The sequence below is a fragment of the Ictidomys tridecemlineatus genome, chromosome 14, assembly GCF_052094955.1.
Source record: "Ictidomys tridecemlineatus isolate mIctTri1 chromosome 14, mIctTri1.hap1, whole genome shotgun sequence".
NCBI lineage: Eukaryota > Metazoa > Chordata > Mammalia > Rodentia > Sciuridae > Ictidomys > Ictidomys tridecemlineatus.
This window is the reverse complement of record NC_135490.1, coordinates 7,680,483-7,707,134: the sequence shown is the minus strand read 5'-3', so window position 1 is coordinate 7,707,134 and position 26,652 is coordinate 7,680,483. Positions and strand designations below refer to the sequence as shown.

General features: G+C 36.9%; 1 protein-coding gene across 5 annotated transcripts in view; it reads right to left on the bottom strand.

Moving 5' to 3' along the window:
- Window positions 1–26,652, bottom strand: part of Ints9 (integrator complex subunit 9) — a 91,282-nt gene that overhangs the window by 44,961 nt on the left and 19,669 nt on the right. For 4 of the 5 annotated variants that reach the window (XR_013430169.1, XR_013430168.1, XM_005337223.5 and 1 more), the window contains exons 2-6: window positions 21,399–21,526; window positions 14,885–14,945; window positions 12,069–12,131; window positions 8,311–8,450; window positions 6,039–6,125 (exon numbers count right to left, since the gene is read on the bottom strand). Coding sequence is in view for 3 of the 5 variants with exons in the window: in XM_005337223.5 (XP_005337280.2) it covers window positions 6,039–6,125; window positions 8,311–8,450; window positions 12,069–12,131; window positions 14,885–14,945; window positions 21,399–21,526 (479 nt within the window). In the remaining 2 variants the exon portion in view is untranslated. Of the gene's footprint in view, window positions 1–6,038; window positions 6,126–8,310; window positions 8,451–9,142; window positions 9,316–12,068; window positions 12,132–14,884; window positions 14,946–21,398; window positions 21,527–26,652 lie in introns of those variants that run through there. The other variant, XM_078030807.1, reaches the window with a different exon arrangement.

Sequence of the window (26,652 nt, the reverse complement as noted above, 5' to 3'; positions counted from 1 at the left end):
TCTGGGTTTCTTTCTTTTTTAATTTTATTTTTTGTCGTGTTGGAGATCAAACCCAGAGCCTCATGTGTGCTATGCATGGACTCAAGCACTGAGCCACATTCCTAGCCCTCTGAAAATGGAATATTTACACTAAAAAATCTGTTTGCTAGCACCCTCTTTACTCTTTGTAGATACTGAGTCACTTTGTCATCACTTCCTTGTATCTCCTAACATCCTAATTTAGCTTTCCTTAAAACTCATCTTATGCTTATTTGAGGCCATAATTATAGAGTGGCATTTATAGAGCCATTTAAAGCCATTAGGATTATTGGCGAATTTAGAATAAGTAGAATAAGGAAACCCAGAGGGAACTAGTTCTGTTTTTCCTGGCTTTCTAATTTATCAAAGTTCTCATAGTCTAAATTTTTCATAAGTACTTTCTAAAAGATTTCATTGCTTTTTTGGTTGTTGTTCCTATCATAACTCAGTGCCTAGTAAACCTACTTCCCAGTTCTCTGACGTCATGCCAACATTTTGCTGCTTTTCCTACATTCTCCAGCATAATAAGCAGTATGATATCATGTCTTTTGGTTAAAGAGTTTTAAGACTTAGGAGTGCAGGGAACACTTAAAAGTGTTTTATTGATAAGAAGAACATGGATTGAGTTCTAAATATTTGTTAAGTGAATGAACAAAATTAATATAAGAGTAGAATACAAAGAATACGAGGAGCAGAAAAGTTCTTTCCTCATTAGAGCAAACAGCAGTTAACATAATTCAGGAGGATGAGGATATGTCAGATGTGCTAAATGGAGTTACCAATAGCAGAGCCTCATATCAAGAAATTCTAAATATTAATGTGAAACTAGATTATAATCCCTTATTTTTGCATTACACCAAAATGATCTCTAGAAAGTACAAAGGCAATTGATTTGGCTACCAAAGCATAATAGGAACAACTCCTTAGAGTACCCAAACTATCTCTGCTTTAATTTTTTGGTTATGGAAAAGAATCTTATCCATAATTTGATCTCTTAAGTGGACTTGCTCACCAGAACACAGTCCTAGGGAGATGAACCACTGTTAGTTCTGAGCCACTCAGAGGTCTCAGCATAAAGGAGGTTTTTGCTTGTCAACTAATATCCAGGGAGTCTGGCTAGCACACATCAGTCTCTCAGAGGCTAGTCAACTCTGAATGAAATGGGACAACAGTGTCAGGGATTGCAAGGCTGAACGAGCTGTGATGACTCCATCAAATGCTGTAATTCTAAAAGAACTTGCCTTAAGGAGCCTCTTTCTTGGACCTATTTTAAAACTGTAACATAAGGAGAATGAGAGATGATTTAATTCAATTACTGCACTTAACAGGAAAGGAGACTGGGGTCCGGAGAGTCTGGATGACAGTGCTAAGAAGATGCAACAGTGGAGCTACGGGCTAAAACACTGTTTCCTTCTGTTCAGTGAACCCCCCCACCCCCCGGCCCCCTGCTCCCACCAGAAAGGTGAAGTCTGCAGATAAATTAGGCTCAGATGATGTGTTCTGGTTCCTGAAAGGTGGTCATGGGAACAAGGACTCTGGCATTTACTGAGCACCTACTATACCTCACACTGTTTTAAGGATGTCACTAATACTATTCAATTTAGTCCTAGCAAGAAACTCTTATGAAGTTGCTAACACCATCTCTGAACAATAGAGTCTACAAGAAATAAACTTCTGTAGTTCTAAGAAGCAGATGTGAAATTAAATACTAGCCTCTTTGACTTCTAAACCATACCCTAAAATTTTCTTCCCATTATATAATTTGACCTGATAAATTCCTCTGCAAACAGCCAAGGAGTGTCAGAGCAAAGGAACATATATATTTTCTTCCTTTGGGTATTGGGGATTTAATCCAGAAGTGCTGTAGTTGCTGAGGCTGGCCTTGAACTTATGATCCTCCTGTCTCAACCTCCCTGGAGCTGATGGGATTACAGGCATGCATCACCACGTTCAGCAAGAAGGAACATCAATTTTAATATGCATATATTTAAAAAATTAAAAATCTTCTATAAGGTATGAACCTTCACTTGATTCAACACTTATGAGAGAATTTCCTTAATGCTTATAAGAGGATTATGACAATATCTTTTAATGATTTACTTTTATTATTACTGTGAATTTCTGGTCTTATTAAAAATGCTACGCTTATATAAAAATATCAGAGGCTAGATTAATTTTCTTAAGTAGAATATTTTGTTTTAAAATTTCCCATCAAAACCCTAAATTTTAAAGTGAGTATCGGCAAGTCAGAGAGTAAAAAATTATATTGCAAGGGATTTTCCTTCTCTTTAAAAATCTCTCTTTTTTCAGGAAAAGTGTCAAAACTAGGAAAAAGGACAGTTAACTTATTTGAAATAAATCTCAAGAAAGTAGTGTCAACTGAGGCAGGAAATCATACAACTGCCAAAAAGCAGGAATAATCATGCTTTATATATATATATATATATACATACTTATAATAAATCAAGTGCTAATTCAAACTCACTTTGAATGATTCAAGGGAATTTGTCAAATTCTTTTGACCAATAAGCTTGAAGTATTTTAATTTATGTTTTCTTTAGTTGATGGTCTTATTTGTAACTCAAGCTACTAAGATGCATTAATTTTAGGCACTTGACCAAGATCTACTTTGAGAGTGCCCAAGTAAGTTTTAATTCTATGTAAAAACAAGGGGCTTAAGTCTCAAAACCAGCTTACAAAGGATCTGCTTGAATCATATAGGATTTTATTTTCTGTGTGGGCCAACAATTTTAAAAGATTTTAAAAAATCACATGGAATGCATCCAGATTTTGAACTTCTCTTAAAAAAATAATAATAATAATAAAAAGATTTAGTGGCCACTGTCTCAAACCACAATAAGCTGAAGTTGTGCTGAGCTGCCCCTGTAAAAGGATGTGGTCACCAGTCCTGTCCCCACCAGGCCATCTCATATATTCTAGCCCTGCAGCATGTGAATCTGTGACCTGTTTTAGAGCAACTGGGCAGGGAAAGTGCAAGAATTTAGGGGGAAAAAGAATTAAAAAAAATATAGAGAAGACAAGGCCTATATCACCTAGGAAAATTTTTCAATAAGCTAGACTGCAAGGAATGTTTTTCAGAACAGTATGCCATAGTATCAACTGGCCTGTCAGAGAAAAACCTAAAGGTGATGTCAGTCTTTCAATATAATGGTGCCCCAATTAAGTACCTTTTAGTATGCTGGCCCAAGGTTAAATTCAAAAGAACTCCTTTTTTTTTTTTCAGATGCCAATTAAAGAATAAATAGCTATTCAAACTCTTGTATCAATTCTAATATTTATGCTAGGTTTATCCAGAGGGGGAAAAAAAAACAAAGAACAAAACTTCCTTGGTATGTCTAACACCTCAGCATATTCTTTCTGACAATTAGACTCTTCTTTCTCTATCAATAACTAAGCCTCAAATTATGCTCAAAAGCCAAAACATAATACCTGACCAGGGTCAAAATGAAAGACGGTCTTTTTCATCAATTCATGTTTTTGTTTTTTTTTAATATTTATTTTTCAGTTGGACACAATATCATCTTATTTATTGATTTTTATGTGGTGCTGAGGATAGAACCCAGGGCCTTGCACGCGCTAGGAGAGTACTCTACCGCTGAGCCACAATCCCAGCCCTCAATACTACATGTTATTCTCCTTGCTATTCTACCAATTTAGCTTTTGGTTCCTAATTTTTGCCCATTGTGTGACAAGATGGGAAGTCTCAAGGTTTTAATTTAATCAACACTTTCTTTTAAAAGGGAGGATTACCTTAACACTTTATGAGATCTTTCAGGATCCTACCCTAGCTCTGTTCTCTTTTAAATTCCATTCACATTCTCCCCAATACATTATGATATTTCTTTGGTGAGTCAGTTATTTTCTTACAGTTTACAAAGAATGAGAGGCAAAGGAAAACTGCCAAGGACTGTGCCCAAGGTCACAGAAGAGGAGGCAAATAAGGACTTGGGACTGAGAGTTAGTCCAAGGTTTGGGAAGTCAGGAAATACTGACCTTAGAATATTACTTCTGGTGTGCCAAAACTATTTGCAGCTGAATACTATAAAGAGCATAAACTTAAGAGGAGGAAGCAGGGGAAGCCAAAGCATATGTGTCCTATGAGGGAAAAAACAAAGTCCTGAGGTTTCTAAGAAGGGAGGTGTATGGAAATGGGGTCTTATGTGTGTGGGAGAGGGAAAGAAAAGAGGGAAGGAAGGTGGCAAAGTAAGTGGTGGCAGAAAAGGGAGCTGAGAATGAGGAGGAGGAGGAGAGGGTCCAAGGACCCTGCTGGGAGAGCTGTCAGATCAAGAAGGCCATTCAAATATGAGCCATCCAGCCAAGGCAAGGCCACTCACACAACACCCCTAAAGAGGGAACACAAAAAAGACCCAGAAAACATGTACTCCTCCACCCATGACAGATAGGAATAACACACACAAGGTGACAGCCAGGACACGGGCACAAAGATTGGATCAGAAAAGAGGTGAGAAGTGTGACTCTGCAGCCACAGAGAAGAACCCAGATCTTGCTGCACACAGATGGGGTGACCTTGGACAAGTTACTGAAACTCTTTGTGCCATGTGTGTCTTCTGCAAGATGGCAGTAACACCAATACTCACCTCAGAGGGTTGCCAAAGGATTACACAAATATCACACTTAGAGTAGTCACAACAAGTGCTGCTTAATGAGTACAAAGAAATGCACAGAGGAGACTCATATTCAAACTCTGAAAAGACCCAACAGAAAACAAAGCATATTTTTCTAGCTACATATACGTTTTTATAAAATAAGATGGCAAGAACTAAAACATTCTAAATCTGATAAGCAGGTGGCTACCAATATCACTGAAATTAGTGTCAAGATAGCTAGAAAAAAGTAGGAGTGTATGGAACATGTCTAGTCCAAAGATTAAGTTAAACTCCAGGCTCTTTATGCTCAAACCAGAAGGTTTGGTCTGCTGTGGTACAGGTAGGGAGGTGAAGGCAGCAGTTGCTAGAGTAAGAGAAAGTCCAGTATGGTAAGATAGACAGCTGCCTCCTTGGTCACCTATGGTATTTTTATTTACTTCACCCTTTATAATCTGGTTTTTGCTTCTAGCGCTCTATGGCGATTATACTCTCTGGGATTGCCAATGGCTTCCCAATCTCCATTCTACTTGGTATTTCTGCAGATCTGAGACAACTCAGCTCTCTTCTTACTTCCCTCATCACTACTCTGCAGCCTGCTTTACACTTCTTCTCAATCCTACTTCATAAGCTTCTTGAAAGCTTGAGTCTTCCTCTTCTCATTCATAGCTACTACCTTAGTTTAGACCTTTGTCATCTCCCTGGGTTTCTGAAACAGTCCCATTGCTGGTCTCCTTTTCCTACCTCTGCATTCCCACCCACCCTCCATGCTACTTCCAGAGTTCCTTTCCCCCCCAAAAATTGGCCACGTCATTCTTCTTAAAAACCTCTGCTGGAAAAGCCACACATTCTCAACAATATAAAATTCAGGTCTCACATAAGAGCCTGTATTACCTCTCCCCAGCTTTCCTTCTACTTTTATCTTCTACCTCTCTACCAGTTTTAATCCACAATGAACTCTCAGTGTCCTCTGAAGACACTGTCCCATGACACCATGCCTGGGACCTGCTAAACTTTTTTTTTTTAAATGTGAAAAAGTCCTTTTTTCCTTCTCTAGATCCATCTTAATGTCATTTCATAAGGAATGCCCATAGCTTCCTTAGGTAGCAAGAGTTCCTCATTTTCTGAGTGCTAACAGTAGTATTGCAAGATTTTAACTGACCTTTTGAAATATCTGATTTTTCCGTTAAACCTGAATACCTCAAAGAGAGAGTCCAAGGTTCCTTAACAATCCCATATCCAGCACAGGGCCTTATAAGCTGAATCAAATGTAATCCTTTCATATAATATGAAGAATCTTTAAATTCTAACATGATCAATGCTTTAGCACAATGACTAAGCAAATGAAACAACTTGGTAAAGCATAGGGCTCCACAGTCCACGGGAAGTCCTCACCGCTGTATATCCTTATTCTTCCACAAGGAGGCAGACTGAGCCTTTGGCACTCTTTCAATGAAATTCACCAGCTCTTCCATGAGAAGCCTGAGTTTAAACAAAATGGGTGAAAAAATTAGATAAACACCTTGATCTACATGGTAACCAGGAGAAATGGACTTGCCCACCTTCTCTATCCTACTTTATCACTTCCTCTCTGTTCAAATAAGCTTAGGTACCATTTTATATGGTTTAACAAAAATGCAGCTTTCTCACTGAAAAATGTCAAAAATTCTGAATTTAAATGATTTAGTCCACCTTTAAAGCAAGCCTGATTTTTTTATTCTAAAAATTTATATGTGTGTGTGCGTATGTGTGTATATATATATATATATAAGTTTATTTTAACTAATTCTAAGATTCCTGCCTTTATATAACTAAATGAGAAGAATTTGTATGACTGTGAAGTATTGATCTTAGTAACAGCAGGGTGGGGACAAGATTACTTTTTAAAAAAGACAATATCAAATAGACATTTTAAGCTGATAAATGAAGTTGGCATATGTTTTAAGAATTAGCAAAATTACAATGGGATAATATTCCAAGAACTAAATCCCCAAAATTTAACTAAAGGATAAGGAAAAGCATAGATCTCTGAGATAAGGAGATGGAATACTACAGAATTATAGTCGAGAGAAACTAAGAAATGCCACATTCAAATGAATCAAGGGTACACACACCCTGAGGATTCATGGCAGAGAACTGTTAGAATTGTTCAGGGCTAGAGGATGACCAGAAAGCTATAAACACATTATCAACCTCTTGAGTCCTTGTTTATAACCTAACATAGATCCATATTAATTTAAATCTTCTCTAAATCAACATATAAATTTATTAGCACCTGAAAGCTGAACAACTTCAACTCATTTCTATTTATTTACTTAATCCTAATACCATCTCCTCCTCTTCCCCTTTCCTCTCCCAGTATCTGGGGATTAAATTCAGGAGCATTCTACCATAAGTTACATCCTCAGTCCCTTTTTAAATTCTGAGGCAGGGTCTTGAACCAATTGCTAAGGTTGACCTCCAACTTGTGATCCTCCTGCCTCAGCCTCCCGGGTAGCTGGGATTGTGGACATGCATCATGGTGCCCACTCCTCTTTCTATCTTGAAGGAGCAGTACTAGTTCCAGCATCCCAACATCTAGGATTTAGGATTGTTATTCTGGCTGAGCTTTCATAAGAATACTCTAGGATAGCCAGCCTCATATTTTAACTTCTTCAGACTAGACTTTTAACATTTTTTGCTTTTCATCTCACTGAAACTGCTTCATCCCTGAGGTTTACTTTCCTATATAATGGCCCCTCCTTGGATCCCTTATGGTTTTCTGTGCATACTGCAGGCAATGTGGTTTCACACACAAGACTGTTTCATTTCCAATCATTTCATATTGTTGAACATCTGCAAGACACTAGAATCCAATCTAAGAATCTATATCATCTCTGAATTTGGTATCTTGGGACCCAACAGTTTTCTATCAATTTTATTAATTTATTTCAAAACAATAATTAAGACTTTTTTTCTGGGGTAATTTTCTTGACACTTTATTTCCTCAATAAATGGTACTATGGTTACTTGCAGCAACTACCTACAGGTGAGGCCTGGTGGGGGCAGAGAGAGGGACAACAGAGTCCTCTTGGAGACAAAGGAAGACTACACAGTCTTAACTCCTTTGAGTGCTGTTTCTCTCTGATACCAGCAAGAACATTTTAACCATCTAATTACTTATGTATCCCCTGTCTTCTTTAGGCCGTCTCTATTTATAGTCTGCAATAAACCATAAAAGGGGAATATTTTGAAAGCCAAGTAATAAAATTTCTTTTCCTTCTTTATTTCAATATATTAAGTTACTTTCTCTGAAGTTTTTGCATTGCATCTTTGTGGCATTTTCTTAAACACTACCTTTCCCAATTAGTAGCATCTGCAGAGGAGCTATCTTCACAAACTCCTTTGAGTTTATGGAAATCAGAAATGAAAAAAAAAAAAAAAAAACAACAACAAAAGCCAAACCAACACAAAACCAAAAAACACAAGACTAATGGGAATACCCACAGCATCATTCTCTAGGCACTTCCAATGAACGGACCTGTAGAAAGTTGCCCACTGTGTCCTGTTTTTTGGTGAATTGCTCAGAAGGAAATAATAAACACTTCTGGCACCACACTCCACTGTACAGTCACCACTGAAAAGAGGTCTGCAGCCACACCCAAGGGGATAAGAATAACGCTCTCACCTGCCGATCTGAACGGTGGGCTCTGTGGCATACACTGTGCCTGTGAATCCGGTATGCTCAGTAATGTAGGGCAGTGCCATCATGCAGTGATAGTTTGAGATGAGAATCACATCTACTGTAGACAGGTCTATTAGCTCAGTCTGAAAAGAAAGGGATGATAGGTATCTATGCAGGACACATAGATCAACATGATGTGACTGAAAAATGATGCTGTCAGAATGCAGAAGAGTAGTTTTTGTACTTTAGAATAATGAGGCCTTTCCCACAACACTGCTGTTCTCTCATTGTAGGCTGTTTCCTAATAGACATTAAGCAGTGTTATAGGACAACTAACAATGGGAATGCAGCCAGTCCACCAGCAGCACCATGATTTTACCAGAACAAAGTTCTGGAGACAGATGACAAGATACTGCAACAGCTGTGGCAAGAGGTATCAGGTAACCTGAAGCAGAGAGAGCACAATATAAGCTCTAAGGGCTTATTGGCAAGTAGTGCACCATGGCTACAGGTAATGGGAAATAGCAAGCAGAAACCTGCCCTTCAGAAGTCAAATGCAGAGTCAACTGGCTTTTGTTTTTTGAGGCAATTTTGACCACTAGTTCTGTACACAGGGGAGCAGGGGAAAAAAAAGAAGAAACAGTAGTTAAAGAATTCTATCCTAATTCTCAATTCTCTTCTAATCTTTACCCCTAAACCTGCTCTTTAAGTCCATAATTAAGTTTACATGAAACAAAAAAGAACAGCAGGCAAGGAAAATGCTCTCCAAGTTAGGTAAATTCTAAAGAAATTCTTATAGAAGAAGGAAATTTTCTCCTATAAATTCAAGTCCTACTTGTTGAGACTCAGTTCTCTTTTTCCAGTTGGCTGTCCTGATGTGCCTGGATCAAAGAATTCACTTGCTTCTCAGAACTCCCACAGCACTTGATGTGTAGCCCTCTTGTGACAGGACTCTGTACATGGCACCTCAGAGTAGCAACTTGTCCTGAGTCTGTCCCCTCCCACCTGTGGTAAGCAATACACAGCAGGCCTCCAACAGGCCCTTCTCTGTGAGAAGCACTAGCTGTGGGGAAAGTGAGGTGCTGTGGCTCAAGACACCGTCCTGTTGCCTTAGAAACCAGATAGCACACCAAGGACAAGCACAGCCATGACTATAAATGTGCTTCAGTTAGGAGAACAGGTTGTTGATCTAATATGTCTCCCATGGAGGAGAAAGAACAAAGATCTATGACACAAGCAAATGACAAGGGGCAGTGTGCCATTTTGGCTATGGGTATTTTCTGGCTGAATGACTTTACATATAAAAAAAGTTAATTTAATAAAGCTGCTGAGGCATCATGGGCTCCTGAGGATAGCAAGTGAGTACAGGTCATATGCGCCTCAAGGCTAGGACAATGACATTTATGTGAATAACATGCTAATGACAATAACAGCCAAGGAATATCACCCTGAACTCCACACTGTGCGCTGCACCTGCAAGACAACATCCTCTTGATGAAGGATCACATAATACCTCACTGGTTTTCTTCTGCACTATCTCTCTGGAATTATTTTTAAGCAAATAAGGAAATTAAGACAGCATCAGAGTGACAGATACAGAAGGCAAATGACAGCAATGCCGGTTGAAACAATAATAAAGCTCAAAAGTATTATTATCTTCCCTCATGTATACAGAAACTGGGTGAAAAGAACCTCAAATTTTTCTTTAATATATAAAAATCAGCCCAGAGTTTAGAATTATGAGAAATTTTGTGAGGATAGTTAGAATAAAAAAATATATATTTATTGTGTGTGTATAAAAAGAATGCGAGCTTTAGGGGGCCGCTGGGGTTGTAGCTCAGCAGTAGAGCATTTGCCTAGCTAGCATGTGTGAGGCACTGAGTTCGATCCCCAGTATCACAGAAAAATAAATAAAAACTTTATTGTGCCCAAATTAAAAAAAAAAAAAGAATGCAGGCTTAAATAGCCGTTTTCCCTAAGAAATGAATTTACCATCCAAACCAAATTTATGAATTCTATTTATTTACATTTTTATTATTTACATATTTATTTATTTACATATTTATTTACATATTTTCACTCAGTGGAATCCAACCTTAACTTAGAACTTAATCCAATCTTAGAACTGTGTGTGAAATCATTTGGGGTTCTACAAACTGAAAAATCAGTCATTATCCATTGGTTATTTCCTACACTGCACTAGACCACAACATAGGTTGAGGGGATACAGAGATAATGTTTCAGGTAGCTGCACTAGATTATAAACTTCATGAGGACTGGGCTTGGGTCTGCTGGACTTACCCACAGCCCACAAAGACTAAACTATCATCAGTGCCCCACTCCTACTTCTACTCTTATTTTCACTCAGTCCTACTGTGGCCTGGCACTATCTTAGAATAGTAATTATTAGTCATTTGCACCAGATAATTTTGCTTGAAAAGCCTCATATGGCTTTAGAACCCTAACTATATCAGTATCACTTTAGCTCAGCAAAGGTCAGCTGTGAAATGATACTTATCTAATTTAAAAATTGAGTATTTTATAGAGCAAGTCAGAAAGTCCTCGGAGCACCAATTCATATGTTCCACATTATTGTCCATAAACTGAAGGTTGCAGTAGTTAGGGCCACCTTGTGGTATGCTGAAAATAAATGTAGCAGCTGGAATCAGGAACCTTTAAACAGATGGAGAACTGTCCCACCAATTCCTTAAGTGACAAACATGAATGACAAAAAAAGATTTTAACAGCAGTAATGGAGGGTTCAAGATTCTTAACTGTCTGCCTTTATTCTTATCAGTGTATCTCAAACTTCCTGCCTTACCTGTCACCTTCCATTACCTTGTGCTCTTTTTCTTTTGCTCTGGTAACCCCAAAAGATGCACGCACACATACTTCAAAGAAAGAAAAAAGTTCATCTACAGGGATCAAACAAAAGTGTAAAAATGTAGAGTGGGAGGAAGAAAAGATAAAAATAAGGGAAGCTGCACTTCATACTGTCTTTTCTCTTTGACCCTTAAGTGTGAATGTGCTTTCCACACTCACCGTACTCACTAGGCATGTGGAAATAAAAGGATGACCGCTTCTCACTGATATCCTCAGGAACTCTGGGGAAATCACTGGCCTCCCTACACTTCATCTATCCATTGAGAACTTCATGGAAGTTTCTCTGGAATCAGACCTGTCAGCTAAGATTCGTTACCTCAAAAACTAATGGAAACTGTCTCAGTTTTCTTTGAAAGGGTGAGATTGGTCCCAAACCCTAACAAGTTTCACTGTGATAATAATATGTAAGCATCAGATAACCATCACTCAGTTCAGAATTCATGAATTTCAAGTAATATTCAATATATTTTAAGTCTGCAAGAATTTTTACAGTTTACTGGCATTGGTGGAATAACAGCAACCCTCAAGTACCCACTGTAAGCAAGACTATGAAAAGTACGGTTAGCTAAGCACAAAGGCATTATAATTACAAAACTGAAAAGTTTGAGTTAATTCCTTACCTAACTCAAAACTATGCCCTGAAAGAATCAATGGGGATTACAGAAACTTATAAATAGGAAGAAGACAGTGACTTAAATGATTTATAGACAATATAAAAAGCTCCTACATAATATTTTAGCTTATAACAATGTGCTGGGAAAAACAGATTCATTTCAATTTGAAAATAGAAAGCTAAGCTCCTTAAAACTATGTCTTGGCTTCACTGTGAGAGATTACATGATATGCTCTTTCTACATTAAGATTCCTTTTCATCTTACCTCTGGTAAACAGAATTCAGGCACAGAATCCACAAACACATGACCTGAGCACTCCTTCAGCTCCTAGAAGAGATAAAGAGGAAATACTAGGAAGAGATATCCTATACAGTATCAAAGAAATAACATCTTCAACCAAACTGTGAAGGTGGGAGGTTATTTAGGTTAACTGTTCCCTGTTTAGTTAGATTCAGGTAGGCCTAGAATCTTATTGTGGGCAAAAAGGCTGCTTGGTGGCAGATTCAGGATTCCCATATATACTACTCTGCCTCTTCAAGGAAGCCAGGCAGGAATCCGTGCTGCTTCTACAAGCCTGATCCAGTGGTTTCCAATAGTTATGAAGACCACGCCAGCAACATTAGAGTTATCTGGAGACACTGATGAAATGAAAACTACTTGGGCCCTATCTAAGAACTAAGGAATCAGAAACTGGGGATAAGGACATGGAATCTGCATTTATGATAAGTACCTCCAGTGATTCTGCTATGCAATCAGGTTAGGAGTCATGGCTCTAGACAACTTACTGAGAGCCTTTTCTACACTTACCAAGGGTTGGGGGGAAAAGGGCAAATAAGGCAGGAAGATCAAAGGTAGGGAAAAACTGTGAATATTAGTAATGCTCATCTCTGTAAAACATATCCTTTATTTGGGATTATAAACTAAATATATTTATTCAAAAGAAAAAAGTATACGCATAAAGGAACAGAATATAACTCCCCACTGAATTCATGACAATCATACTTAATATGCCCATGAGACAGTATGAATTCTTCCAAAGGCCATCCCTGAGAAAAGGACTGGAGAACAAGTAGTTTACATGTGGTTGCTGTTTTTCCAGTACCTCCCACATAAATGAGGAAGTGATCAACAGGAAGAAAGGTGGCTGATAATGGATGTTATTGACATACCACTTCGGAAAACTAGAACTTATTCTCAGGGGAAACTCTGAGAAATGATACAAAAATACATCTCAGTGTTATTTATTTACCAACTCCTGCATAATGTGCAGTTTTACAAAAAAATTATCAGGCAAAGCCACATGGATGCCAGCAGCTGGAATTATGCCAGAACACACTGAAATGGAAAGGCTTGAGGGATACAGGGCCACCAACAGGGTCTGCTCCCATGCCTCCAGAAGGCCACCAGAGTTTTCTTTCCTCAGTGACACTTTAAACAAGTTTATGGTAGATTTTTTGTATCATCAAGGTTAATGCTATCTATGACTTTACAACAAAACAGAATTTGGTTGATAGTACCCTTTGATCTTTCCAGAAGGGAAAAATAGTTAATAGTTTCATTCCTTTGTGTTTTCATTAGTCACCAAATATATATTTCTATATTTTCAAATACACATGTATCTAAATTTATACATCAGAGTCTGAATGATGATTTTACTCTAAATCTTTACCTGAAAATAGGGCATTAATTTTATTACTGTCCTTCCTAAGTTTACAAATCTCATATCAGAAACTTCTTCCCCTTGTTTGTTGTTTCCTCTCCTTCTATGAGTACCAAATAAGTCATGAGTATTGATTTAACTATGGATAGGCTGAGTCAAAAACAGTTAGTTACAATGTACATGCAAGTTAAAAACAAATAAGCAATTATGTTTAATGGGAGAAGACTCCCAACTCTCTTAGGATGAGGTTAAAAACAATTAAAGGCAAACCATGGGAAATTTCAAAGCTTTGCTAACCTTAAACTGGCTATGTAATCTTCCTCCCCCAAAGGCATGTCTCTGGAAGGCACTCATTCTTCCTGGCCCACAGAAGCATATTTACCATTCCAAACACTTACAATGTCACTGTATCTTATTCATCACTCCCTTCTAATGAAATACTTCACATACACATGCAAGTCATTTCGCTCACAATGCAGTGGTAATGGGATGCTTCTGAGTATTTTTCAGGGAACAATGATTTATAGCCAGTAGGAGACTCGGGCTGAAATCAGGTACACAGGTTTCTGAATGTCGCATAATTTTATAGTCAGCTATAAGAGAGAAATCTGGTTTTGAATTATGCATTGGCTTACACTTGGTGTAGGGGTGCAATTATAGTAGTTAATTCTGTAAAAAAGGAATTTATTATAAATATCTGATATAAGAAAAAAATGTCTTATTCAGATTAATCATGTTAAGGATCTTAGAGTCATTCAGTTTTTCAATTGTAAAATTACAAGAGGAAAATGATTTAGAGGACCAAGAAAAGAACTGGAGAAGCCTTACAATTTTTAACTTTCCTGTATCTCTGATTCTTCTTTATACAAATTATAAGTATATTATAGTTTTGAGACTTTTCGTAGCTTTGGTCTTGAATTTAATCAGTTGATGAACTCTTTAATAAATATAATCTTTGAAACTCTAATCACAATTATAGAAATAACAGTTTTCTTTCTGTGACAATACTTTTTTTTTGGGGGGGGGTGGTTACCAGGAATTGAACCTCCATTCCTGGTAACATTTTATTACTGAGTCATATCCTCATTTATTTTTTATTTTGAGACAGGGTCTAAGTTGCTAAATTGCAGAGGCTGGCTTTGAACTTGCCATCCTCCTGTTGCTGGGATGCAGCTGCAGTACTTAGATTTTTACACATGCACCAATTTGATCTGAAGCTGAACACTGAGATTTCTTTAAAAAGCAGTTAAAAACAATAATTACTACAGATCTCAGTGAGGACTGTGGTTATTTTGTGGGAGAATACACAAGAAAATTGAAAAGGATCCTGTAAGTCACATTACAACAGACTGGTTCAGGTATGATAAGATAGCTTTCTACAGGGTACAGATAGATTTCAGATTTCTGTCTGGGGCATTACCTTGTCCAAGAAAGCATTTCCATCCTTCAGGGACCAGCCAGGAAGATTAGATAGCCTGGGACTGCAAAACAAAAATTAAATTATCCTAAATAGATTATAATCCTCAGTGATTTCATAGTGACTACACTGTCCCCATAAAATTAAAAACAGTTTGAAATTACTGGCAGTAATGCTCACCCACAAGAAAAAGATGAGAAATAACCACATTATATTAAGTTTAAGAATTATGTGGCAATAGAATATTAGAAGGTCAAACAGTTTAATACAAAATTAGGAAAATTAAAAAGAATGTTATGCAGAAAAATAAAGAAAAAAGACAAATGAGGCATTAGTGTTTGGTAGTTTGCAATTGCTGCCCCAACTTTACCTTGTCTTACTACTTAATGACAATCCTGAGTGGAGGGCGAATGGGTAGCATCCCAATGCAGATGGAAATGGATTCTAGTCAAATCCACACTCTGGATTTAATGCTGACAAGTGGATTAGTCACTTGTCACCTATGGCTTGAGTTTCCAATTACAGAAAATGAAGCTAGTTTTCCCAAGTGTGATAAAATGACACCCTGACTGCTATTTCACCTGGGTGAATAGTTTCTAGAAGGTAAGATTAACTTCATGTACATTATATTAAGAAGCCTGGATTAAAAAATCATTGACTTCTGGTAAACTGTGTTCTACCAGTTGTGTAGAGAATTATACCAAAGCTAAAATTATCAATAATTCAGGAGAGAAAACAATTATTATGGTAGAGGAAAAAACTTAAAGACCAAAGCGATGTGGTAAGAAAAAGAACACCAGGAGTATGAGTAGGAAAGTGAGAGGCTTTCCGCTCTTCACCCCAAGGTTAATGTCTAAAATGAAAATCAAGGGCAAAGTAAGGGTATGAGACTCTCATTAGAAACCAACTATTTGCACAGTCCTTCACTCTCTTCCCCAAATAATTTTTATCAGATTCTGGTTTCCTACTCAAGCAAAATCATAGATATGTAAATATTTTTCAATCTTCTAGTAAAGATAAAAAATCTGAATAAAGGTTAGACATGGTGCTGCCTCATGCCTGCTACTTGTGAGTGTCAGGCAGGAGGATCCCAAGTTTCAGGCCAGCCTGGGCAATTTAGGGAGAATGTCTCAAAATATAAAAAACTTTAAAAAGGGCTGGCATGTCACTCAGATGTTGCCCAGGACGTAGCAGGCCTTGGGTTCAATCCCTAGTAGTCTAAACCCAAAACAAAGAAAATATAATCTGAATAAAATATATGCACTTTTAATCTTAGGAAAAAAAAACTGAGAATTTGGGGAGTAACTTTTAATTTTGACATTAATCCCAAACTTACAGAAAGTTACAAGAAGATAAGTATAATGAACTCCCATATACATTTTATCTTGGTTAACTGTTTACATTTTGCCTTTATTAATCCAAAAGTGAGAATTTTAAATTTTGTACTTGAGAGTGAAAAATCACCAAGTGGGGGAATCAAATTTGTTTAGTTTAAATAATATCTGATAAATGTCTTTCTTTCATTTGGGAAAACTCTGGGAGTTTTCTGCTTTAACCTCTCAGAAAAATATTCTATTACCATTACCTTTCATGATTCCCATCTCATTTCGGGATAGTCAACGGTGTTGTTACTTGTAAATGTCTTATTTCTTGAAAAATATATTTACTATCAGATGAGATTTAAAAAGCAAGCCTTCTCATAAAAGTGTAACCACAAAATAATGTGGTCACTATTCTCATTTCATGCACACTAACTCTCTAAAACAAGGCTGTAAACATCCACTCCTCTTTACAAAGATAACAGGAGCAAAGGAAGTACAGTCTTGTCTGTCCTCATCTCTCTGCTCCACCCCCAACCCCCCTTCTTTCTCTCCCCCCCCACCCAATTAGATGACAGATGCAGTAAGTCAGAAAAATAACTCTTTTTAAAAAGCACAAATTTCAGGGATTGTAGAGTTTGAACTCCTGATAAACATTCTTCATAACCTCAAAGCCTTTTTCATAGTCATTTTGGATTTGGGACTTTTCGATTAGATGGACTGAATGCTCAAAAGCAAGCATGACCACATTATAACCATATAGGTTGAGCATGCCTAATCTGAAGTGCTTGGGACTAGAAGGTTTCAGATTTCAGGGCTTTTCAGGTTTTGAGTATTTGCAGACTTTACTGGTTGAGCATACAAAATCCAAAAATCTGAAATGTACCAAAATCTGAAACTTCTGGAGCCTCATCTCTGCAAATTCAGAACAGTTAAGATTATTAAAATATGCCACCAAATGGCAAAAGGTATGCTGCTGACTACAGATATGAAAATAGTTGGTTATTGTGTTCCAACGAGTTAATGAACAAACCACAGAGTTAATTAGTAAACTACAAACTGTCAAAAATGCTTATTGCAAGACCCACGACACCTCTGCTTACCCCAGTCATGGCTGTTATCTACCAAAGGGGAAGGGAATTATTGCTTTGTTCTTCATGATTAAAAATTTGTGTAAAATGTGTAAACCAAGAGAAAGAGCTCTCTATAGAAGTCTACTTTAAATACAATGATGGGTGAAGATATTAGAAATATGATAATTGTAAACAAGTGCATCTTTGCACCCACTATTTTATTACAACAACTTCTGAGAGAAAAATAATACCATTCAAATTTTTTTAGTCAAGGAAAAACGTACATAAGATCTATTTTTTCTGGTGATTACTTATTTTGCAAAATAGGTAAATTACTCCCATAAAGATTCAAACAAACAAGTATTCTAAGGCAAGAGAAAGAAGACAGTTACCAGGTCCAGTAATTTCCTCCTGTCATTTTCTCCAGTCTTTGGTAGAGACATCTTATATAAAATGTTATTCAAACGAAACTTCAGGGAGAGTCCCTGAATTTGTATGGAATCCCCCCATTCAACTAGAATGCCATCTTCATGTCCTTCTAACATATGAATTGTCATCTCAGATGATCTAGAGGTGAGCTCCTGCTAAAGCAGGCTTAGGGAAAAGTAGGGTGGGAGAAGGAGAAAAGAGACTTTCAGGCTAAGGAACAATGTTTGTGGAAGCTCTGAGGCTGGATATATTCTTTGAGGGACTTGGGTTGTGGCTCAGTGGTGGAGCGCTCACCTCGCATGTGCGAGACCCTGGGTTTGATCCTCAGCACCACATACAAAAATAAACAAGTGAAATAAAGGTGTCGTGTCCAACTACAACTAAAAAATAAAAATAAAATAAAAAAACCAACAAGATTTCTTTGAAACTGAATGAAAACAAAGAACAAAAGGTAGAGTAGAAAGAAAAGATATTTGAGGGGCTAGTATAAATGTAATACATCAAGATGAGTTTGGTGTCTACCCTAAGATCAATGAAAACCATTGAGAGGTTTTAAACACATGAGAGACAAGATTAGATTTGCAATTCTAAAGGATCATTCTGGGGAAAATAACATCATGTGCCTTTTGATAAAACAGAACATCAATGACATGGTATTCCTACCAAAAATAATAAACCCAACCTAATCATTAGGATACATTAAATATACCTAAATTAAGAGATGTAATCAGGAGCTGTTAGTGTTATTTCTTGCAGCTTTCCAAATAAAAAGTTTTATCAAAAGACAACTTTCTGCTGTGGGCAGGATTAGATTTGAAAAAACTGGTTAGGAGGCTTTAGTAATAGTATAAAAGATGATAATGACTACGAGAACACTGCAGAGAAGTGACTGGTTTCTGGAACTGTATAGAAGCTAACAATGATACAGCTTAATGAAAAAAAAATGAATAAGGGGGAGTTTTTAAGGGGGTTATATCTAAGTTAACTCCCAGTTCTCTACTTGTTTTTTTTTTTTTTTACAGGATGCCAGTCATTAAGATAGGAAATTTAGAGGAAAACCAGGTCGGAGAAGGTTTGCTCTTTTTACTGGACTACATATGATCATGACTTTATTTTGAGGCATGCTCACTTTTGAAGTGATATCAAAGGCATATCCAAAGAGAGAAACTGAGTCCTCTTTTTGAATACATGAATCTGGAAACAGAAGAAATCAACTAAAGATACACATTTGTGGGCTGGGGATGTGGCTCAAGTGGTAGCACACTCGCCTGGCGTGTGCGGGGCGCTGGGTTCAATCCTCAGCACCACATAAAAATAAAATAAAGATGTTGTGTCCACCGAAAACTAAAAAATAAATATTAAAGAATTTTCTCTCTCTCTCTCTTAAAAAAAAAAGATACACATTTGTTAAGTTATTATTTGGATGATTTTTGAAGTCCTGAGCATTTATTAAATATCCTTGATGGACACTACGATGACTAAGCAACGAACACTGAAAAATTCCAATGTGTAACAGCCAGTTAGAGGAAGATGAGTCTCTGAAATCTATGGAAAAGAAAAAGTAAGAGAATGAAGAGTAAGTAATCATGGAGGCTGGTGCAGCTGAGTAGCTGAGTCATCTGTGATTTTAGTGAAAGCTGTTCTGGTGGAGCTGTGTGGGCAGCTGTAACTAAGTAAAGCTTGTACAGCACTCAGAGACATTGTGATGAGGAAAGGGAAGTTGAAAAGATTAAAAAATGTTTAAATTTTAACTTAGAAGTGACTGACTTTTATTAAATGGAAAAGAGTGAGTTGAGACATAAAGATCTGAGATAAAGGAAAGGGACAATAATAATTTAATTAAATAATAATAATATAGTACAATTAATTATAATAATGCAAAGACTGAGAAGATGAGACAGGGTGGGATCCAAAGATGATAAAGTGATTCATTCATACAGCAAATATTTACTCAGAAGTGACTGTAACTACATGCCAAGAACTATTTTAGGCTCCAGGAAAACAGCATAGATTGAACAATATCCCTGCCCTTAAGGAACAGATCTGGAGGAGAAGACAATAAACAAAACTGCATATGTAACATAATGAGAAGTGCTCTGAAGGCAAAGCAGGGTGAGGCACAGTGAGGGAGAGAAAGGGGATACTATTTTAAGCAAGTGTGTCTCCACAAGTTCTGGCCAAGTCAGACACTCTTTATAAGGAGCTGTATGAACTGCCAACCTTCCCACTAGCGTAACTTCCCTCTGAGTAAAACAATGGCAACAGAACAGAGAGTGGAATGGACTCAACTTGTGGAGCCAGGGCTGTGAGAATAGAACAACAGATGAAGATAAGAATGAAGAGGAAGGGGAGACACGCCCCTGGGCCTGTCTGACCAACTCTGGTTTGGCTCACCCAGGAAATCCTCACAAAGGAAGTCAGGTCCTTTTGGGAAACCCTCAAAGTCTCTTGTGTTTTATTTAAAAAGTAATTATTTAAGTATATAGCTGTTTCCTTATCCCAAGCATAGTTGAGTCTTTCACTGCAACATCTTTCTCCCCTGTGGATTATAAGTTCTATGAGGACAAGAAATCAGTCTTGCTATTATCAGAATCTGTGGTCCAGAACAGGACAGATTCTTAATAAACACTGAATGAATGAACAATTTGCTCTTTGTGGGGAAATAGTACCATAAGAGTATTTTATAAGAAATTAATTTATCATGTAAAAATTCCACTGCCCTACTCCTCATTATGAATAATACCTGTGGATGGTCAATGTATTTCTAAGCGCTGGGTTTAACTATAATGGAATCCCATTAGCTTTGCATAAAATGTAAACTGAAATTATCTCAGACCTTATCCTCAAACCACCTTATTATATCCTTATCTCAGGAAAGGGAAAAAAAAATCGATGGTTGATTATAATTTTTCTAGATAGTTCAGAGGTTAGCACTGTAAATAATTATGACATTCAGTGATGTCTTCAGGAATAATTGAAATAAATTAGATGGTTTACTCAGCTAGGTATGCCTTTAAGCTCTTAAATCTGTTTAAGATAGCTTTTCTATTTCCTCTCTTATATGTGGTATCATTTTTCTGCTCCTGTGAGTATACCTGATTCTAAAAATTAGCCATTTTTCTTATAAACTGCTACTTCTAAGTAGTAGCAAGCTGGGAAACCAATTTCCTAAAATGAAATCTTAATTAAGTATAAACAGTGATGATTGTAGGCCCAAGGCAATCTATCTGATTTAAGACATAAACCTGGGCTTTATATATAGTTGTATGATATCTCAAGTTGTCTAACATGAAAATAATGTATACACTAGAAAGAAATGTTAGACTCTGCAATGTCAAGTCCCTGCAAAGGCAGTTAAATGATCCTAAAATGAATTCTTGGGCTCATCAGTCAGCCATTTATTAGCTCTATATGAATTAGCAAGACAGATGAATTATACATGACCTTAGTTGCACTGAGCAGATGCAGGAACATTTTACAGAAGCCCAGAAGAAGTTATAATAAAGAAGTCAATCAATAAATCAATAGGAAACTTTCTACCAACATAGCCAAAGGAAATTATTTTGGTAAAGAACATTTTTGCAGATAAAGCAAACTTATGGGACAACACACAGGCAGTGGTAAATTTCATACTAACAGGTACCATTTTCCAGCTGACCCAAAGCTAATTTTGTCTCAGTATATGATAGCACATACCTTTGAACAAGTGGCAAAGGAAGAAAATTTAGGGTAGAAGTCATATCCAGTCCGCAGTCCAACATAATGGTGGTTGATTTGAATTTGAGCACATTGCATGGTAAGGTTGGGTGACCCGACAGGCAATACTGCAAAGAAAATTACATCATTTTTATCAATATTCATTACAGAAAAAGTCTAAGTAAGGTGAACTAACCAAAACTGGGAATCGTTCCTCCTAAGAACAGCATGTAAGTTCAATTAAATCTCTACACAACCTTCACTTAACTGCTTGGGCACTACTTTTTCTTACAGTACAAAACAATCAAGTCTCAGATCATAGATCAGACTTTTTGTAAGACACCAAGCTACATCTCAGGGAAGCAGTTTCAGAGGGGCCATAGTTGTTCAAATTGGAGGGTTTTAAGGCTATGGCTATCTGTTTAGCTTTCACACTATACTTCCCAGCTATACCTAAGTACTGCCTTAAACTGTGCAAGTCAATGAAACTCTAAGCTGAATCCTCCAACTGTGTTCTACGTTTGTTTTTTCCTCTCCTGTAACTAAGATAAGTGATTTTCTAAAGAGGATATGGTTAGAAAGGTTGGCTATTAAGCATCAGTAAAAGTTTATGGCTCAGTCTTGTCAGAAGAAATGGCTCAAAAGGCCTAGTGAGCTGCTTGATGTGCACACACTAAGCAGGAGGGTGAGCTACCCATTCTAGCTAATCAGGAGTCTCTTACCTGAGAGAGCAGAGCTTAAAAGTCAAAGGGTACAGTCTACAAGGGTGTACAAAAGGGGAGTGCTAAAGGCAAGACAAATACACTGACCTGAAGTTTTTCCCATGTCCTCCTAAGTATAGTGGGGACAACTGCTATGCTGCACTGAAGTTTTGTTATATGGGAAACACCCTGTCACCTTTAATAATTTTACTGTGTTCTGAAAGAAACAAATGGAAAAATGGGCAAAGACCTTTTCCCCCACTTGTAAAGCCATTCTGTAGAAGCCTCCTTTGAACAGCAAAGCCAGATAATAGAGCAATCAATGTTCCTAATCCCTTGACAAATCCACAGTTTCCTTCTGATTTAAGCACAAGGACAGGACAAATCAGAGTAATCCTACATCAAAGCCCAGCCATGCACAGTCATCCACTGCTTAGGCCAAGTCTTTCAAATATTTGTTCTGTTGGTTCTGTTCATGGAATGAATTTTCTTCTTTTTCCCAGAGGACATTATAGGAATTGATGATTTCTTTTAAACTGCATGTTCTAAAAATGAGGCGGCTAACAGCCAAGAAATTGTGGGTGTTTTTACAAGCTTCTTTATTCCAAGTTTATGTATAATGGTTACATTTTATCAAATCAAAATTTCTTACATGTTCTGAAAAGTTACAAAAGTATTTATGATGAAAACAACAAATTATTTAAAATTGTAATCATCTTTCAAAAGTCTAGAAATCATTTTTTGAGTACTTAAACTTTACATAAGTTCCTTCTTTGATAGATATCAGAACTACAAATCAAGTCAGAGATAACCCTATCTCACCTACACTTGATTCCCCAATGATAGCTGAAGTCTTTATCCTAGGCAAATAATATCTGTCACAGAGACTACCTCAAAATGAAGACAAAGCATCATGTAAGATTTGTTCCAATCATAGTAAATGTTCTAATAGTTTTCCTATATCTCTCCTTTCAAAAGTAAAAAAATAAGGTATTCAGAAAAAACTCGGAAGGAAATAAAACAAAATGCATATAATGGTCGTTTCTGGGTGAAAAGATTATGTTGCAATTTTTTTTTTCTCTCAGCTTTCTCTATTTTTCAAACATTCAGCAATTAGTATTTACTATATTTTTGTAATCAGAAAACAAAAGGTAAGTGAAAATTGAGCCAGCCATACAGAATAAATCTTTTTTATCTTCACCCTTAATTCTAAATTATGGATAAGAAAGCATACCAGAAGATAGATGACCGATATATAAAAGGTTCTGCTCAAAAGATTTCAGCCAAAGAAGTGAGCTGAAAGACCTCACATTTGTTACTGTTGTCTAAGGACAAAGAAAGAGGAAGAACCAAAAGGAAGAAACATGTTTCAGAGCATCTAAAAGTGTAAGACCCTGATCTCATCAGCCTATTTGGATGGATGAGGAAACTGCTTCAGATAGTTTGAGGTTTGTCTGAGAAGAGCCAATAACACAATGAGCTCCCCCGACTCTCAAGGGCCCACCATTGCCTCCCAAACTGCACTGTGGTCACCTGAGCACACCGAGACCCAGGGAAAGCCACAGTTCATGCTACTAGTAAAGAGGCACCTACAGGGTGAGGATCTCATGAAAACTGAAGGAAGATCAGCAGAGTAGAAGAAAGGGAGCTGGGGGAAGGAGGATAGGAGGAAAAGGGAAAGGTCTGGTCAGCGGTATTAGCCAAATTATACTGTTACTATATTGTGTATATGTATGAATATGAAACAACAATCCCACCATTATGTACAACTATAATATATGGGGAAAAAATAAAAAGAACAGATCATTAAAAAAAAAAAAAAAAAAAAAAAAGCCCTCACTGAGTACCCAGAGACTGTCTGCCTCCAGAACGCTGCCACCGACCCGCTCAGCAGCGCGGTGAGAGTCGTAAGAGAAAGGCACTAGAACAGAAGTCATCATGTGAATCAAATCTTAAAATTAGAAATCAGTCTTTACCACAAAAAGTTTGAAAAAAAATTGGAAAGAAAAATACAATGCACCAATCCCATTCTCTTCATAATCCGACTTTCATTTTTACAGATTATCATTTTGTGTGCTGCTTTTAAAAATCATGATGACGACTTCCCTCACCTATGCAGCACTGACTTCAGGTTACTGACTAAGTAAACACCATGGCTTATCAGGCAGTCAGTCACTCCCTCACTGCTGAGCATCTGGGGCCGCCTCTAGTTGTCAGGACTATAAACACAGCTGTGCTGATCGCTTTAGTGCTGAGGCTTTTTCCATGCTGGACTACTTCTTTAGAGGATTCCCAGAAGTGGCATTAACTAGGTCAGAAAATATAAAGCATTTTATGCCTCTTGAAATCTGCTGCCAAAAGGCTTTCCAAAAAGCCTTTTCCTACTTACAACTATTACATAGCAGATCTGTTCCACTGTTCATACATTATAGCCAGACCATCTAGAATGTCACCAATGCAAATATAACCTTAGTAGTAGCTACCCGAAGGTAATTAAATGGTCCTAAGGAAAGTCAACTATTTGATAAACAGCTTTAATTTTCACATGCAATTTGGTGAAGTTACATGTAGCAGGAGATTGGGGTAACACTGTCTAGGCTCTAATCCTAGTAGCCCTCATCTATAAAAGATGTCACAAAGTGTAATTTCACAAGACTCAGTTTTCTCATCTGTGAAATGAAGTAGATTTTATCCTCATAGAATTGTTGTGAGGACTAAATGAATGGACACAGCACCTAGCACATAATATGTGCTGATTTTAGTTGTACAGTTATAGTATCATTAAGGGGAACAAGAGGTCACTTAAGTTTGGTAGAAGGAATTTATATTCTATGGTGGCATTTACTAGTATATTAGACATTTGTGTTCCCCTAAGACTAGGTATAATCTTTTTGGTTTATACTTCTAATATATGAGGACTTATGTCTTTTACCACTGTTAAAATACAAAACAAAATCATTAGTCATTATCACTGGTTGTGGGAAATAGTCTTTTACAAAAAGAACCACAAACTTAACATGATACATGTTCTTTCCCCCAATATTGTTTAAAGAACTTATAATAATGTTCAGTTACTATCATATGGTGTTTGGTAGGTGTCAGGCATTCTGCAAGAAATTCACATTTAATTCCTTTAATAGCATGAGGTAGGCAATATCTTCCAATTTTACAAATAAAAAAATAAAAAAGAAAGATTATGAAACTTGCACAAGGTCCCAAAGCAGTAAGAAGCCACACCAGGATGTGAACCAATGAGAGTGAGCTCTGGAGTCAGGGCACTGGACCAATACACCACACATACCATGTTACAGAGACAGAAAAGAATGGTCAGAGACCTAATTTTTGTTTGTTTTATAGAGATGGTATGCTACTTGATGAGAATATAGTTTATAGTCCAGTTCTAAACAGAGTTAGCTAGCTGACTAATGCATGGCAAAACAAAGCTCCAAAAGAGATTAAATTACTTTGTTGGGCAGTCCATCATAAGCAGTAATTTCCTTTGTTGAGTTTTTCTTTCCATTCAAAAAAGTAGAAAGATACTCTCATTATAAACAATTTTTACTGCTGAAATTGCCTATAAATCTCTAATGTAAACCTATATAACCTTCAGGTTGAGTTAATGCCAACAAGTCTTTCATTCTGTTTCAGAATGAAACTTTTTTTTTTTTAAAATAGGTGGTAGTGTTAATAAATGAGTTTCATCAGTTTTCTTCTTTTTTTCTCTTTTCTTTAATTAACCACTCATATACCCACTGTGGAAACCTACTAGACAAGAGAAAAGACGTTCAGCTTGCTATTCTCCCTGGCAGTGGAATAGTGATTTTAGTTGTTTCTGATTCAAATCCACCTTTAAAACAATAATGAATTTTAGGGAATTGTTTTTATCTAATGGTTTTGCTTCTCAGTATATTAGAAAAATCTATTACTATGATTCATACATAAGTGAATATAGGAGAAAACAAATCTCAGTAGATTCAGAAAAATATTTAAAAAGAACTCAGCACCCATTGAAGGCAAGAATTCATACCAATCTCTATATGAAAGGTTATTTTTTTAATTTGATAAAGAGTTTCTAACCAAAATCTTATGTCATGAAACCAGAGAAACTGTCATTTCAAAGTCAAGAAAAAGTCAAGGATACCCACTATGATTGCTAATTCAACACTATACTGAAAATGCCATATAGTGAAATAAGAAAAATAAAAGAAAATGACTAGAAAAGAAAAATGAATCTGTCATTATTCACTCATGAGAAGACACTCTAAATATAAACTATTACAACCAATAATAGCTCATCAAGATTGCTGGATACAAAATTTAGTACATTAAGTGAGTTTTTGTGGCAACAGTAAATAATTAGTAAAATAAGAGTTGGGCATGGTGGTACATGCTTATAATCTCAGCTATTCAAGAGGCTGAGAAGGAGGCTCACAAATTCAAGGTCAGCCTCAGCAATTTAGTGAGGTCCTAAGTAACTTAGAGAGATCCTGTCTAAAAAAATAGAACGCGGGGTGGGGGGGGGAGCAGGGAGGGGATGTAGCTCAGTGGTAAAA